The sequence below is a fragment of the Hippoglossus stenolepis genome, chromosome 12 (assembly GCF_022539355.2).
Source record: "Hippoglossus stenolepis isolate QCI-W04-F060 chromosome 12, HSTE1.2, whole genome shotgun sequence".
NCBI lineage: Eukaryota > Metazoa > Chordata > Actinopteri > Pleuronectiformes > Pleuronectidae > Hippoglossus > Hippoglossus stenolepis.
In genome coordinates, this window is record NC_061494.1 from 17503123 (window position 1) to 17514343 (window position 11221).

At 43.4% G+C, this 11221-nt stretch overlaps 1 protein-coding gene across 3 annotated transcripts; it reads left to right on the forward strand.

Moving 5' to 3' along the window:
• The first annotated feature begins 1989 nt into the window (after window positions 1-1989).
• Window positions 1990-10488, forward strand: LOC118119366 (monocarboxylate transporter 9). 3 transcript variants are annotated; one of them, XM_035173279.2, is made up of 6 exons: window positions 1990-2148; window positions 3385-3642; window positions 4917-5060; window positions 6389-6484; window positions 6955-7830; window positions 8062-10488. In XM_035173279.2, exons 2-6 carry the CDS (start codon window positions 3444-3446, stop codon window positions 8244-8246), a joined length of 1500 nt encoding a protein of 499 aa, XP_035029170.1. In that variant the 5' UTR covers window positions 1990-2148; window positions 3385-3443; the 3' UTR covers window positions 8247-10488. The 3 variants fall into 3 exon arrangements, with proteins under 3 accessions (XP_035029170.1, XP_035029167.1, XP_035029169.1); XM_035173276.2 differs by lacking the exon at window positions 1990-2148 and adding an exon at window positions 2279-2691; XM_035173278.2 differs by lacking the exon at window positions 1990-2148 and adding an exon at window positions 3110-3291.
• The last annotated feature ends 733 nt before the right edge of the window (window positions 10489-11221 follow it).

An 11221-nucleotide genomic window follows, 5' to 3' on the forward strand; every position in this document is an offset into this window, starting at 1 on the left:
GATCCTTGTGGGACACCCTCAAGAGTGTAACACTATGTCACTTTCAAACAATCAAACTAATAAAATTGTTTCTATACACTTTATTCATCAGATAAACAATGTCACCCACAACAGCAGTTGCAACAACAATGAAGACAAAATCGTCACCGCTGTGGCCAGAGAACATTACTGACGTATTATTTAAGTCAACAGTGAATATCCACCTTCACACAGTGGAACCACTTGCAGAGAACAGGTTTTACCCTGTTATTCTGAATTAACATTACTACCCTTCTAAGTCTAACATAATCAACTTGTTTATTCAATAACACAGGGCAAACATGTTTTTCTTAACTAGATGCATCTGGCTTCCATAGGAATGTGGGCCAGTAGACTTTATTTGCCCTCATGTGCCCTGTGCTAAGCTGTTGACCTGTCAGCTCTGGTACTGTACATAGACTTGTTATCAGATAGATAATATAATGATATAAACAGTTGGGCTTTTTAGGGCTGCAGGTATACGGCCTCTTTATGATAGTCTGGCTGGAATGTGGAGATTGCAGGAAATCCCAGACTCTGCTGGCATCAAAGCGAGGGTATAGAAAATCAAAGGTAGTTTTTCTCCTCCAGATCACTACACTCACTGCTACTCATCTAACCCAGTAGAAGAAGAGGTCCCTATAAAGAAACTGGAAATGTTTCAATTCTAGTATTGAATAACTTATGTCAGCATGTGAAATTCCGCACCAACATTGATTCTTGCACTTGTCAATAGTGTTACAAGCGAATCATAGCTGCTGTGTAACTATCCACACCCCTACCCCTCAGATTCACACACACACACACTGTCCCCTACATGCACTGTTTCTGGTTCAAACTGGTCTGGCACAACATGTCAATGTAATGCCAGTGTAGAGTACAATTAACTGGGCCTCTCTTGTTCTTTTTTCACCTCGTTTTTCCAGGCAGAGGGGGGATTAAGGAGCCAAATCTTTTCTGTAAGACCCTTTCTGGCTGCAGACCTCAGCTATGGGAAAAGGCATCAAAGTTTCTGAAGAGTTTTCGGGTCATTCAGTGCGAAAACCAGGTTGAAATGTGGTCCTGCTCTCCTCATCCCTCCCCCGCTCTCTCTAGCTCTGCTCCCTGTGCTTTCATCTTTTGTTTCCACCTTTCTTTTGGGTTCTTCTTTCCATTAACTCTGCTCCACATTGTGACTGACATGCAGGTCACGAGAAAGGCTGCACGGTAACATGGGGGTGTCATTTTGATGCTGCTGCTGCTGCGGTGTGGTTAAGAAGAAGAAGGAGTGTGTCTCTCGCTATGTGAATGCATGAAATCAACAAACGCAACTGTGAATAAATGCAAAAACAACACATTACAATGTAAGTAATAATATAACGTGTCTATTCCTGTGTGTTCAAGTAGAAACATGTGAAGTTGGAGCCAATAAAATGCCACTAAGTTATTTAGACCTTTAGAAAATGAGAAAGTGGATAAATGGCCTTAATAAATTACGAGTTCTAGGTCTATAAGTCACCTGTGTTTCCTTGGTTACAACCATTTTATCCCCCCCACTGTGGAACCCTACTCTTTACAGCCTCACACATGTCAACTGCATTTCTAGTTATTTGTGTAACACTCAACACCAACTGTCTGTTTCTCCCTCCAGTCTCTGCAGGATTTCCCCCTTTTGGTTTATTTTTAACTCATTGTGTCGGCCTGACTCTTTTCGAAACGTTGCTGCCACTTCCTGTTTTGCTCTGAACTTCCTCGAGTTTTAATCAACATTGATGTGTTGGAGTCACGTGAACGGCTGAGAAGGATTTGGACTCTGGGGGTTTGTGCATGTACGTCTTTAATCATGGGGGAGAGGAGCCCAGGCAGCTGCGCCCTGCTGGTGCACGGTGGTGTTGTTATTCCCATCCATCAACCGGTTCAGACTGGCCTGGTGGCAATATTAACAGTTTCCTGGAGAGATGTGGCTCCACACACACACACACACACACACACACACACACACACACACAGCCTCAGCCTCAGCACATGGACCCACAACTTGCAGCACATCTTTTAGACGAGCTAATAAAACAGATTATGTTCATTTTTGTAATAAGTTGATATCATTTCTCATGTACATTTATGCTTTTTTCTGATTTGGGCACCTATCAGGTAAACCGTTTTGTGTGTTTGTGCATGTGCGTGAGTGAGCGTGTGTGTGTGTGTGCACGCTCCTCGTTAAGTTTTTCTTATCCCTTAACATTATTAGACGCACATCCTTGCACAGTTTGACCCGGAAAGCAGCGCCGCCGCATCTCTGAGCGCATCCGCTCCGTGCCGCGCCGTGCCGCGCCGTGCCGCTCCTCAGTCAGCTGTTCGCTCCCGGACTCGCAGGAGGAAGCGGCGCTCTTCCTCCCGACTGCTGCTTCTGGACCAGCAGGAACAGCTTTGAACCGGTTTCGTGCCATCTTACCAAAGCGGACTGATGCACAATGCGCATTGTTGCTATTCGGTCCTTTCCTCGCACACGCACCGCGGCTCACACGGAGGCTCAGGTGGAGCAGTATCCGCGGACGATGCGTTCTCGTTTGCGTGATTAGCTGGGGATCCTGTAAGAAGGGGTTTTATTCGGTGAACGCTCCTGCATGGAAAGTTCCTGTGGAGCGCGCAGCTGTGCAGGCGCCTGCTGCTGCTGATGTTTGTGTAGATGCTGAGGTGAGTGCATCCTGTGTTTCTAACGGTGCGAGCACAATATGCGTGTGTTTGCATGAAAGTAACGCGGTGTTATGATGACAACACGGTTAGTGTTGGTGGTGAACATAGAGATGACATTATTTTCCAGCCGTGGGCATTCCATGATTTTCCTCAGCTGTCATCGTTGGTTTTTTTTAATGCGCTGGAACATTGAAGTAAACCTGATTTACAAGCAAACACGTGAAATGTGCAGAGCTCTGCGCCAACTTTTCTTTTCTCACATTCTCAAAGAAATGCTGCTGCAGTGATTTATGAAGTTGCTGTGGTCTACAAATTATTCATGGAAGAGGTCTGAAAAACTTAGGTCGGCACAGGAGACAGGCCTTTCCCATGTGTGTTCAGGGTGCCCGGTGTGGGAGGGGAGGGGGGGACACACACACCAGGCAGTGCAGGTTCTTTAGTTTCTCCTCCTCCAAGGTGTGGTTCTAGAGAAAGGAACAAAAAGGGGCAGCAGGCTGGATCTTAGTTGCAGTCACTGTTGTGATCAGGACCTCACACAGGTGACCTGCCTGTTTGGCCAGGCCATGCTCGGCAGCAGCCTTCACCACACAGAGGCTCTGTGTAAGTGCTGTGTGCTGGAAGTGGACCGTTTGTATCATCTTTTCAATTATCTGGCTCTCATCCTTATTTCTGTGTTTTGTGTGCCGTTCCCAGGAACCCCTGCTCCGTCCGAGCTGCAGCAGATCCCAGAGGGCAGCAGTGAATTCAGCACCATGGCTCCATCCGCTAAAGTGCTGGACGGAGGCTGGGGATGGGCCATCGTTGTGGCCTCTTTAATGGCCCAGCTCCTGGCCTATGGATCACCCCAGTCAGTGGGCGTTCTCTACCCCGAGTGGCTGCACGCCTACCAGGAGGGCAAGGGCATGACGGCCTGGGTGGGCTCCCTCGTGGGTGGAGTGGGACTAATAGCCAGTGAGTATTATACACTGTAATAATGCATCTGTACCGATATTTTGGCATTATATATCATTATGGGGAATATATCTGCTGACATGAAGGATTGAGGAAGAGATATTGTATCTGTTTATATGGCTAAAAGAACCAAGCAATAAACACTCACCTTTACACGTCACCTCCTACTATTTCCTTCACGATGATACATAATGCCATTGATAACAAAGCAGATACGATAAATGTGCCAAGTCAAAAACCATGACTGCAATCAAGCTGTCGTCATGGGATCTATTTACCATAGCGACAGGTGTTAGAGAGTCCTTTTTACTTTAACGTTTCAACATGATGGAGGAGAAGAAATGCCACTGCCATCATAAAGACTGGCACTCAGTTGAGCTGCGTTGCTGTTATTGATTTTCTAACAGAGTGATGCAAGTGCAAGTCATCCACACTAGGAATGTAGGAGGATCACTTAGCCCTTAATCTAACCCCAGAGGGAGGAAAAGGAAGACGGATTGCGTGGCAGCGTGTAGAAACTTACTTGAACCTGATCTACGAGTCTAAAGGTTTGGCCGCGTTGTTAAAGCTGGACTTTGAAAACAAGTAGGAACATGTCATCCTTCAGCGAGTCTCTGATGACTGGACAGATTTAGCCTCGGACCTGGCTAAGTCCTGGACATGTGTTCTAGCTGTCAGGCAGCTGCAATATACGACCTCCGGCTGCACAACAGTAGGGTCTTCCCCAGTGACTGGAGGGAAGGAAACAGTAAATGATGTATCACATGATTTATGAGTCCAACAGCCTCAGGGCATTGGAGTATTCACTAAGCACAGAGGAAACATTGCATCTTAGGTTTCAATGCTGCACTCAGTTTATACATCATGTAGCGCTAATGAAAAGCTGGAACAATGAAATAAACAAACATGTGATGCCAACTTGCAGGAAGGAATAAGTTGGTGTTTTATCAAATTGAAAGTGAGTCAAAGGGGAGACTAACGGGTAAACAAAGAGTTGAGGATGAACACCGGTCCTCTCATCCTCTTCGGTGATGCTGCGACACCTCTGTCAGGCTGCCACTTTGAACCTAATGTGGTGTGACGGTGTCATGGTCAGACTCAGCAGTGCTTGGTGAGACGGGGGTTTGATTTCCTCACAAACTCTGTTTTTCCAGACAGAAGCTATCACCACGTTGTTTCTTCTCTCAGTATTTTTGGCTCCTCTGTCCCTCACCGTCTCCTTCTAGCTCTTCTACTGTCTGACCCTCTGTTTTGTCCTCTCTACTCTTCCTCAGGTCCCATATGCAGTGCATGTGTGGACAACTTCGGGGCTCGTCCCGTGACCATCTTCAGTGGCGTAATGGTGGCAGGTGGCCTGATGCTCAGTGCCTTTGCTCCCAACGTGCAGTTCCTCATCTTCTCCTATGGGATTGTTGTTGGTAAGGAACCATTTGATTCCTGTGTGTATTTATACTATACAGTAATGTAAATGAACTGCAAAGCTAACGCTAATAAAGTGTTCTAAGTTGCTTTGGTCATGGGACTTAACTAAGCCTCTTATCTCTTGAACATTTGAAAATTTCATAACACATTGTATAATCATGTAAAACAAGCTCGTTGATATGCCAAGTCCAATTATTATCTAACTACAAAGTTAATGACTATTGTTGTCGACAAAAAAAACACCACACCCTTAAAGAAAATAACAAAATCCTGTATCCACCCATTTATATGGATCTGCTCCAAGGGTTAGGGTTGGACCCCTAACCCTAACCCTCACCCTTTTTTTCCTTATTGAGATCAGATATATAATCACCGTACACATAGGTTTTCTGTAAAATGCTTAAATATCAATTCTCTGAAGTATTTTAGAGGAATATTGTTACTGTACAGAGTAAAGGTCACCCCCCCCTACACATACTTATTTTGATTCATAAAATCTGGATCATTATCCAGATCCAGACCATATGTAATATGTTCATAGATATTAACGCTGTTACAGATTACTCGATCCCAATGTGACCCTTTATTGCCTTTGCACCTTCACCAGTCTTTCTGCGTGGGCCCAGCACCACCTGTTCTCCTGCATTAAGTGACACCAAAGCTCAGTCATGCTTAATCCTGCTGAACCCCTTCACAGTCAGGAAGGTCTTTGGCACATGCAGCACTGGAGAGAGAGAGGGGAGGCCATGCATATTTGAAGACAGACATTTATTTTTAGAGATGCCCTTAGATGATGGCTGTGACCGTGCATGCACGTGCCGCTTGTTTACTGCCGCTTGTTGACACCTTGAGCGCACCGCCCTCTGAACTTGGAGGTTCACGCTCATTGTACATTCATGGTTGTGATGATTCCTTGACTCCATACATCGAAACAACAGCGAGCACAGTCTTGTTTTGCTGCATCTTAGTAGCGAAACATCCTTAAATCCACTTACCTCCTAGTTTTACTGCTCATCATTTGAAGGGTCAGTCCGAGCTGAGGGTGAAACCCTGGATAGGTCACCAGTCATTCTCAGTCATGTTGACACTTATTTAGAGTCACCAATTTAACCTAACCTGTCTTATGACTTAGGCGGAATTCCTAGAAAGAACATTTCAGGTTCAGGTTCAAGTTCAAACTCAGAACCTCCTTGCTGTGATGTGACAGGAATAGATATATGTGCCCCCCCCCCGGTTTTGTATTCAACCGAAAAGTATTTTGCCCTTTCATCCAGCCTAATGGAAATTCTCCTTCTGTGTGTCTTTGTCCTCTCTCCTGCCAAAGGCCTGGGTTGTGGTCTGGTCTACGCTGCCACGTTGACAATCACCTGTCAGTATTTTGACAAAAGACGCGGCCTCGCCCTTGGGATCGTCACCACAGGTACTGCTGTGCACACCAGTACTTTGTTTGTGCATGAGCCATAGGGAGCGTTTTGAAGCAAAGGAAAACATCTGTAGAGAAGCAAACCCAGTGTGGCCAGTTACCAGGTTTTGTTGAGCTGTGAATCAAAACTTGTATAGTTATAATTTGTAAAATTTGAATTCACATTCTGGAACCTAAGTTTATTTCTAAAGTTTATTCAGTCCATTGTAAATCCTGAACTATTTAGCTTTGTCACTGTCTGAATATTTAAGTGTAATAAACTTCCCATTAAATCTTGCTGACCTCCAGTGCTTTAACTAATTGCCTTGCTGCAGTGATGTAAAAAGTTTTCCAGGATTGTATTATTTTTTCATGGCATCAGAATAACTTGAATAGTGCTGCAGTCATTTAAAAATCTACACATAATTGATTAGTCTCTGACTTTCTTGCACAAACAAAACATTTCTGTCTTCCCCTACCTCACCCAGGCACAAGTATTGGAGCGTTCATCTATGCCACCGCTCAGAATGAGCTGATTGCACTGTACGGCCTGGACGGCTGCCTGCTCATCATCGGTGCTTTAGCACTAAACCTCATGGCATGCGCCGGCTTCATGAGGCCTCTTTACATGCCGGGGTACTACCTCAGACAGAAAGCCGCCCTGGAGCGCAACACGGAGGAGCAGCTCTTCGAGAAGCCCCAGGTGAATGACCTGCAGATCACCGCAGGCTCCACCGTGACCAGTCCAGAGAAAAGTCTGACAGTGAAGGAGATGCTCATCACCGTCGATGGCAAGGATGTGGCCATCCAGACGGAGAAGACAGGCAGCTTCCTGTCTGGGTGGGCCATCATGAAAGTCATCAAGAAGAAGCAGCAGGCGTACTCCAGGTACATGCACTCCATGTATGAGATCCTGCAGGACCAAGCCATGGTGGCATTCTGTTTCGCTGTGTTCTTGTTCAGCCTGGGGTCGTTCCCTCCTGTGCTCTTTATAGAGGATGTTGCGCAGACTGAGGGACTCATTGAAGAAGTTAGCGTCATTCCTCTGGTATCAATAGGGGCCATCGCCACGTGTGTGGGTAAACTAGTGCTCGGTGGGCTGGTGGACATCCGGTGGATCAACAGCATTTATCTGTATGCCTTCACGATGTTCGCAGGCGGTGTGACGCTGCTCCTTCTACCTCTCACTAAGACTTACATGGGACTGCAGATCCTGTCTGCTGTGTTGGGTTTCTTCTCTGGAAACTGGTCTCTCACCTCCTACATCACCACAAAGATTGTGGGCTTGGACAGACTAACCCAAGCACACGGCATCCTCATGTTCTTCGGCGGACTCGGGATCATGCTTGGACCCCCGGTTGTAGGTAAAAGATCTTGTCTTTATTTACATTTCTAAATACTGATAAACTAGTGATTCTAGGTGCATGTATTTTTTTTTACTTGTGCAGAAATAAACCTAGTCATGTTTTTAGAGATTTTTCAAAAATCTTAATGTTAAATCAGACAGTCAGGCGGTTTGTCATTTAGCTGACTGCTGCATCTGCCAGGAATCTCTGCTGACCAAGCTCCTGTCTGTTTTTCTCATCTCCTCCCAGGGTGGTTCTTTGACTGGACACAGTCATATGATTTGGCGTTCTACTTTAGTGGGAGCTGTGTGGTGCTGGGAGGATTCATTCTCACTCTGCTCACCCTTCCCTGCTGGAACAGGAAGCACACTGACAACGACAGACCAGACGTCCATTACACCAGCAACTGTGACAAAGTTGCCTCTGTAGCCTGAATATGACCTTCTCTCATAAGGACTCACATCTTATCCCTACTGCCAAACAATTGTCCACTGTACCTAAACCACCTGTAGCAGAATTTTTCTTTGAGTATATAGGGGTTCCCCTCTTGTAAACTAATTTACCAAATTAAGTTGCAGAGGTTTTGAAATTCAGGCCTTTCTTCTGCACTTTGCCTGCATTTCTCAGGTTCAATCAATTTTACTGGAGATCTTTACCAACCAACAGGGCTAGTTTTATTTTCACCCTGTGTGTCTTCGTGTTGGACAACATAGCAAAATGTGGTGGAGTACTGCACCCACTGTACCACAGCGGCAGTTTGGCATACTTTGGCAACTGTGAAAGATACAGACACAAAGATTGACAGGTTTATGGTTGTGATCAAAATGAAGGCTGAGTTCAAAGTTAGGTGTGGTCTGACTGTAGACTGTGTGTAAGATGGACGGCATGTCCCATTATTCAGAAATTAAGCCAAAATGTCCTAGAACCCTTCGAACTCTGCCATGTGGCACATTTGGGGCCAGAGTCTGCACAGAGGTGATCAGGGTATGGAGCTGTAGTGAGGTCCCGCCGATACACACGTTCAACCGATTGCGAGACAGTCTTAGCTGTCTCCCTGTTTTTATAGCATCAAATATCTAATTAAAATCAAACTTACAAGGAGGATTAACTCTTGAGAAAACATCAGTGTGATAAGAACTACCTAAAACAACAGAAACTGTATTTAACATGCACTTTGACTTTTTGTTTGGTACATGTCCCATCCACTAACACGGAGGAGCTGGGGTTTATGACCTATACTGCAGCCAGACACTTTGGCTTCCCTTTTGAGGATCTGTCATGTTGTCCTTCCTTATATACTGTGTATGGGTCTGAGCCATGAGTACTGAGAAGTAATGATGTAATAATAATAATAACTTCTGAGTACTCATGGGTTTGAACTGGTGAGCTCCCATTGTAAGATGGTGTCTGGTTTTAAAGATTTGACTCTGGTGTCTGTGTTGATAATCCTTTTTTTAATGTTGCCTCATTTTACGAGGCAAACTGAGCAATATTGTTCAACTCCCAAATTCTACACTGTGTTAATACAAACAGTGGCTGTCACTTAACTGCAGAGCTAAAAAAAGACATGTTCTTGTTCATGGGAAACTGGGTAGGGAGACATCTGTAAAATCAGCGGTTAACTTAATGCTGCGGTTCATTTGTCACAGTGAGAATCGCTCTGCAAATGCACAAAAATCTCCCAGGAATCTGACTTGAACAGACAATACAGGGATCGGAATGAAGGAGGGAGTCTTTTTTTATGATAATCGTAATTATAGCAACACACCTTTTGTTTTGTATTTTGGTTTAAATATATACAACTATATCTTTAAAACACCAATATGTATCTTACCAAAGCATCAATTATAGTCAATGCCTGTCAACACATAATGCCTGTTGGAACAATACAAAAGCCTTGCTTTAAAGATAATTTTGGTTTTCAAGTGCATTGACTCAATTTTTACCTTTTTTAATTGTTTGAGTTCAACATACCTCGTGTTTATGGATCATACAGAGCCTTTTTAAGATGCTGATTCAAAAACATGTAAACACACTGAAGAGGTCGTACTGTATTTCCAACGTCATGAGCATGTTGATTCTCTGTGGCATGTTTATCATGATCTCTGCTGGCATTCGTTTTGACCTGGCTGGTCCTTTTCATCATGTTGTGTACGTGTATACGTATATATGTATATGTTAATGTGTGCGTTGTGTGTGTACGTGTTTGCACATGCACACCCTCCTACGTGCACAGGCGTGAGGGTGCATTGTTTGATAAACTTTTGTACTAGCACTAATTTGTGAAGTCCCACATGCTAGTGACTTTTGTATGCACAAAACTGGCCATAGAGCTGTAATTTTTTTTATTTTAAAGTTGAAAGAGGATTAGTGTGACAATTGTAATGAATATATTGCAACACACTTTGAGAATCACTCAAATGCTGTTAAATACACAACTGCAAATGTCGTTTTGATAGTTTCAGACTTTAGTGTTTTCTTTGTGTTCTTTGTGTAGAGGATACTCACAGTGTGCTGATGAGGTACAATTAGTACTGATCTAAAAGTGACAGTATGGTTTGTTGTCACCTTTTAGCTACTCTTATTTTTTATGCCAGTATTACAATATTTATGTATGTATTTCTGATTTATTATTTCGTTTATAAAGTGCCAATACAATATATTTGGATTAAAGAAGTTGAGATGTTGGTATATTTATGATGGAGTCTACATTTGAAATTGTAAATGAAAGGTAAAAAACAGCTTTCAACATTTGTTGAAAATATATCAAATATATATTCTTATATCATATATCATAAATATAATTAAAACATACATACAGTATATCTCCACACAGGTGTGCAAGTATTTAGTTTGCAACAAGCTCTTTTTTAGTAGTTTTTCCTTACTCTTGTTAAAGGACAGAGGATGTCACATCATATTAACTCCTGTGAGACAAAGTGTGACTTGTGAATATGGGCTATACAAATAAAATTTGATTGATCTATTAATCATAATAATAAGAAAAACACTTATTATTGTTGTTGTTATAACTTAATGTATATAGCACCTTTCTAAAAAAGAAAAATCAAAGAATGAGAAGAAGCAAATGGATACAATGGCCTTTAAATCAAAGATACAATTCAAAATCAAGGACAGCAGATTCAAATATTACAACATAATTTAAAAGTTATGGAAAATGATCGAGGAAACATAGAGCAATAAACAAAAAGACGAAGAAGTAAAGGCCATTGATTTAAAGACATACCTTGAGGTTGTGTCCTGGTGAAATACAGGAAGTATTCATACACATTACGTTAAACGCGAACTTTCAGTTTTAGCATCTTCCTGCTTTCATTTCCCCCTGGCAACCCCGCCTCTGGTCGCCATGGCTACGCACCTGTCACGTGACTAGCAACGTAAACAACTG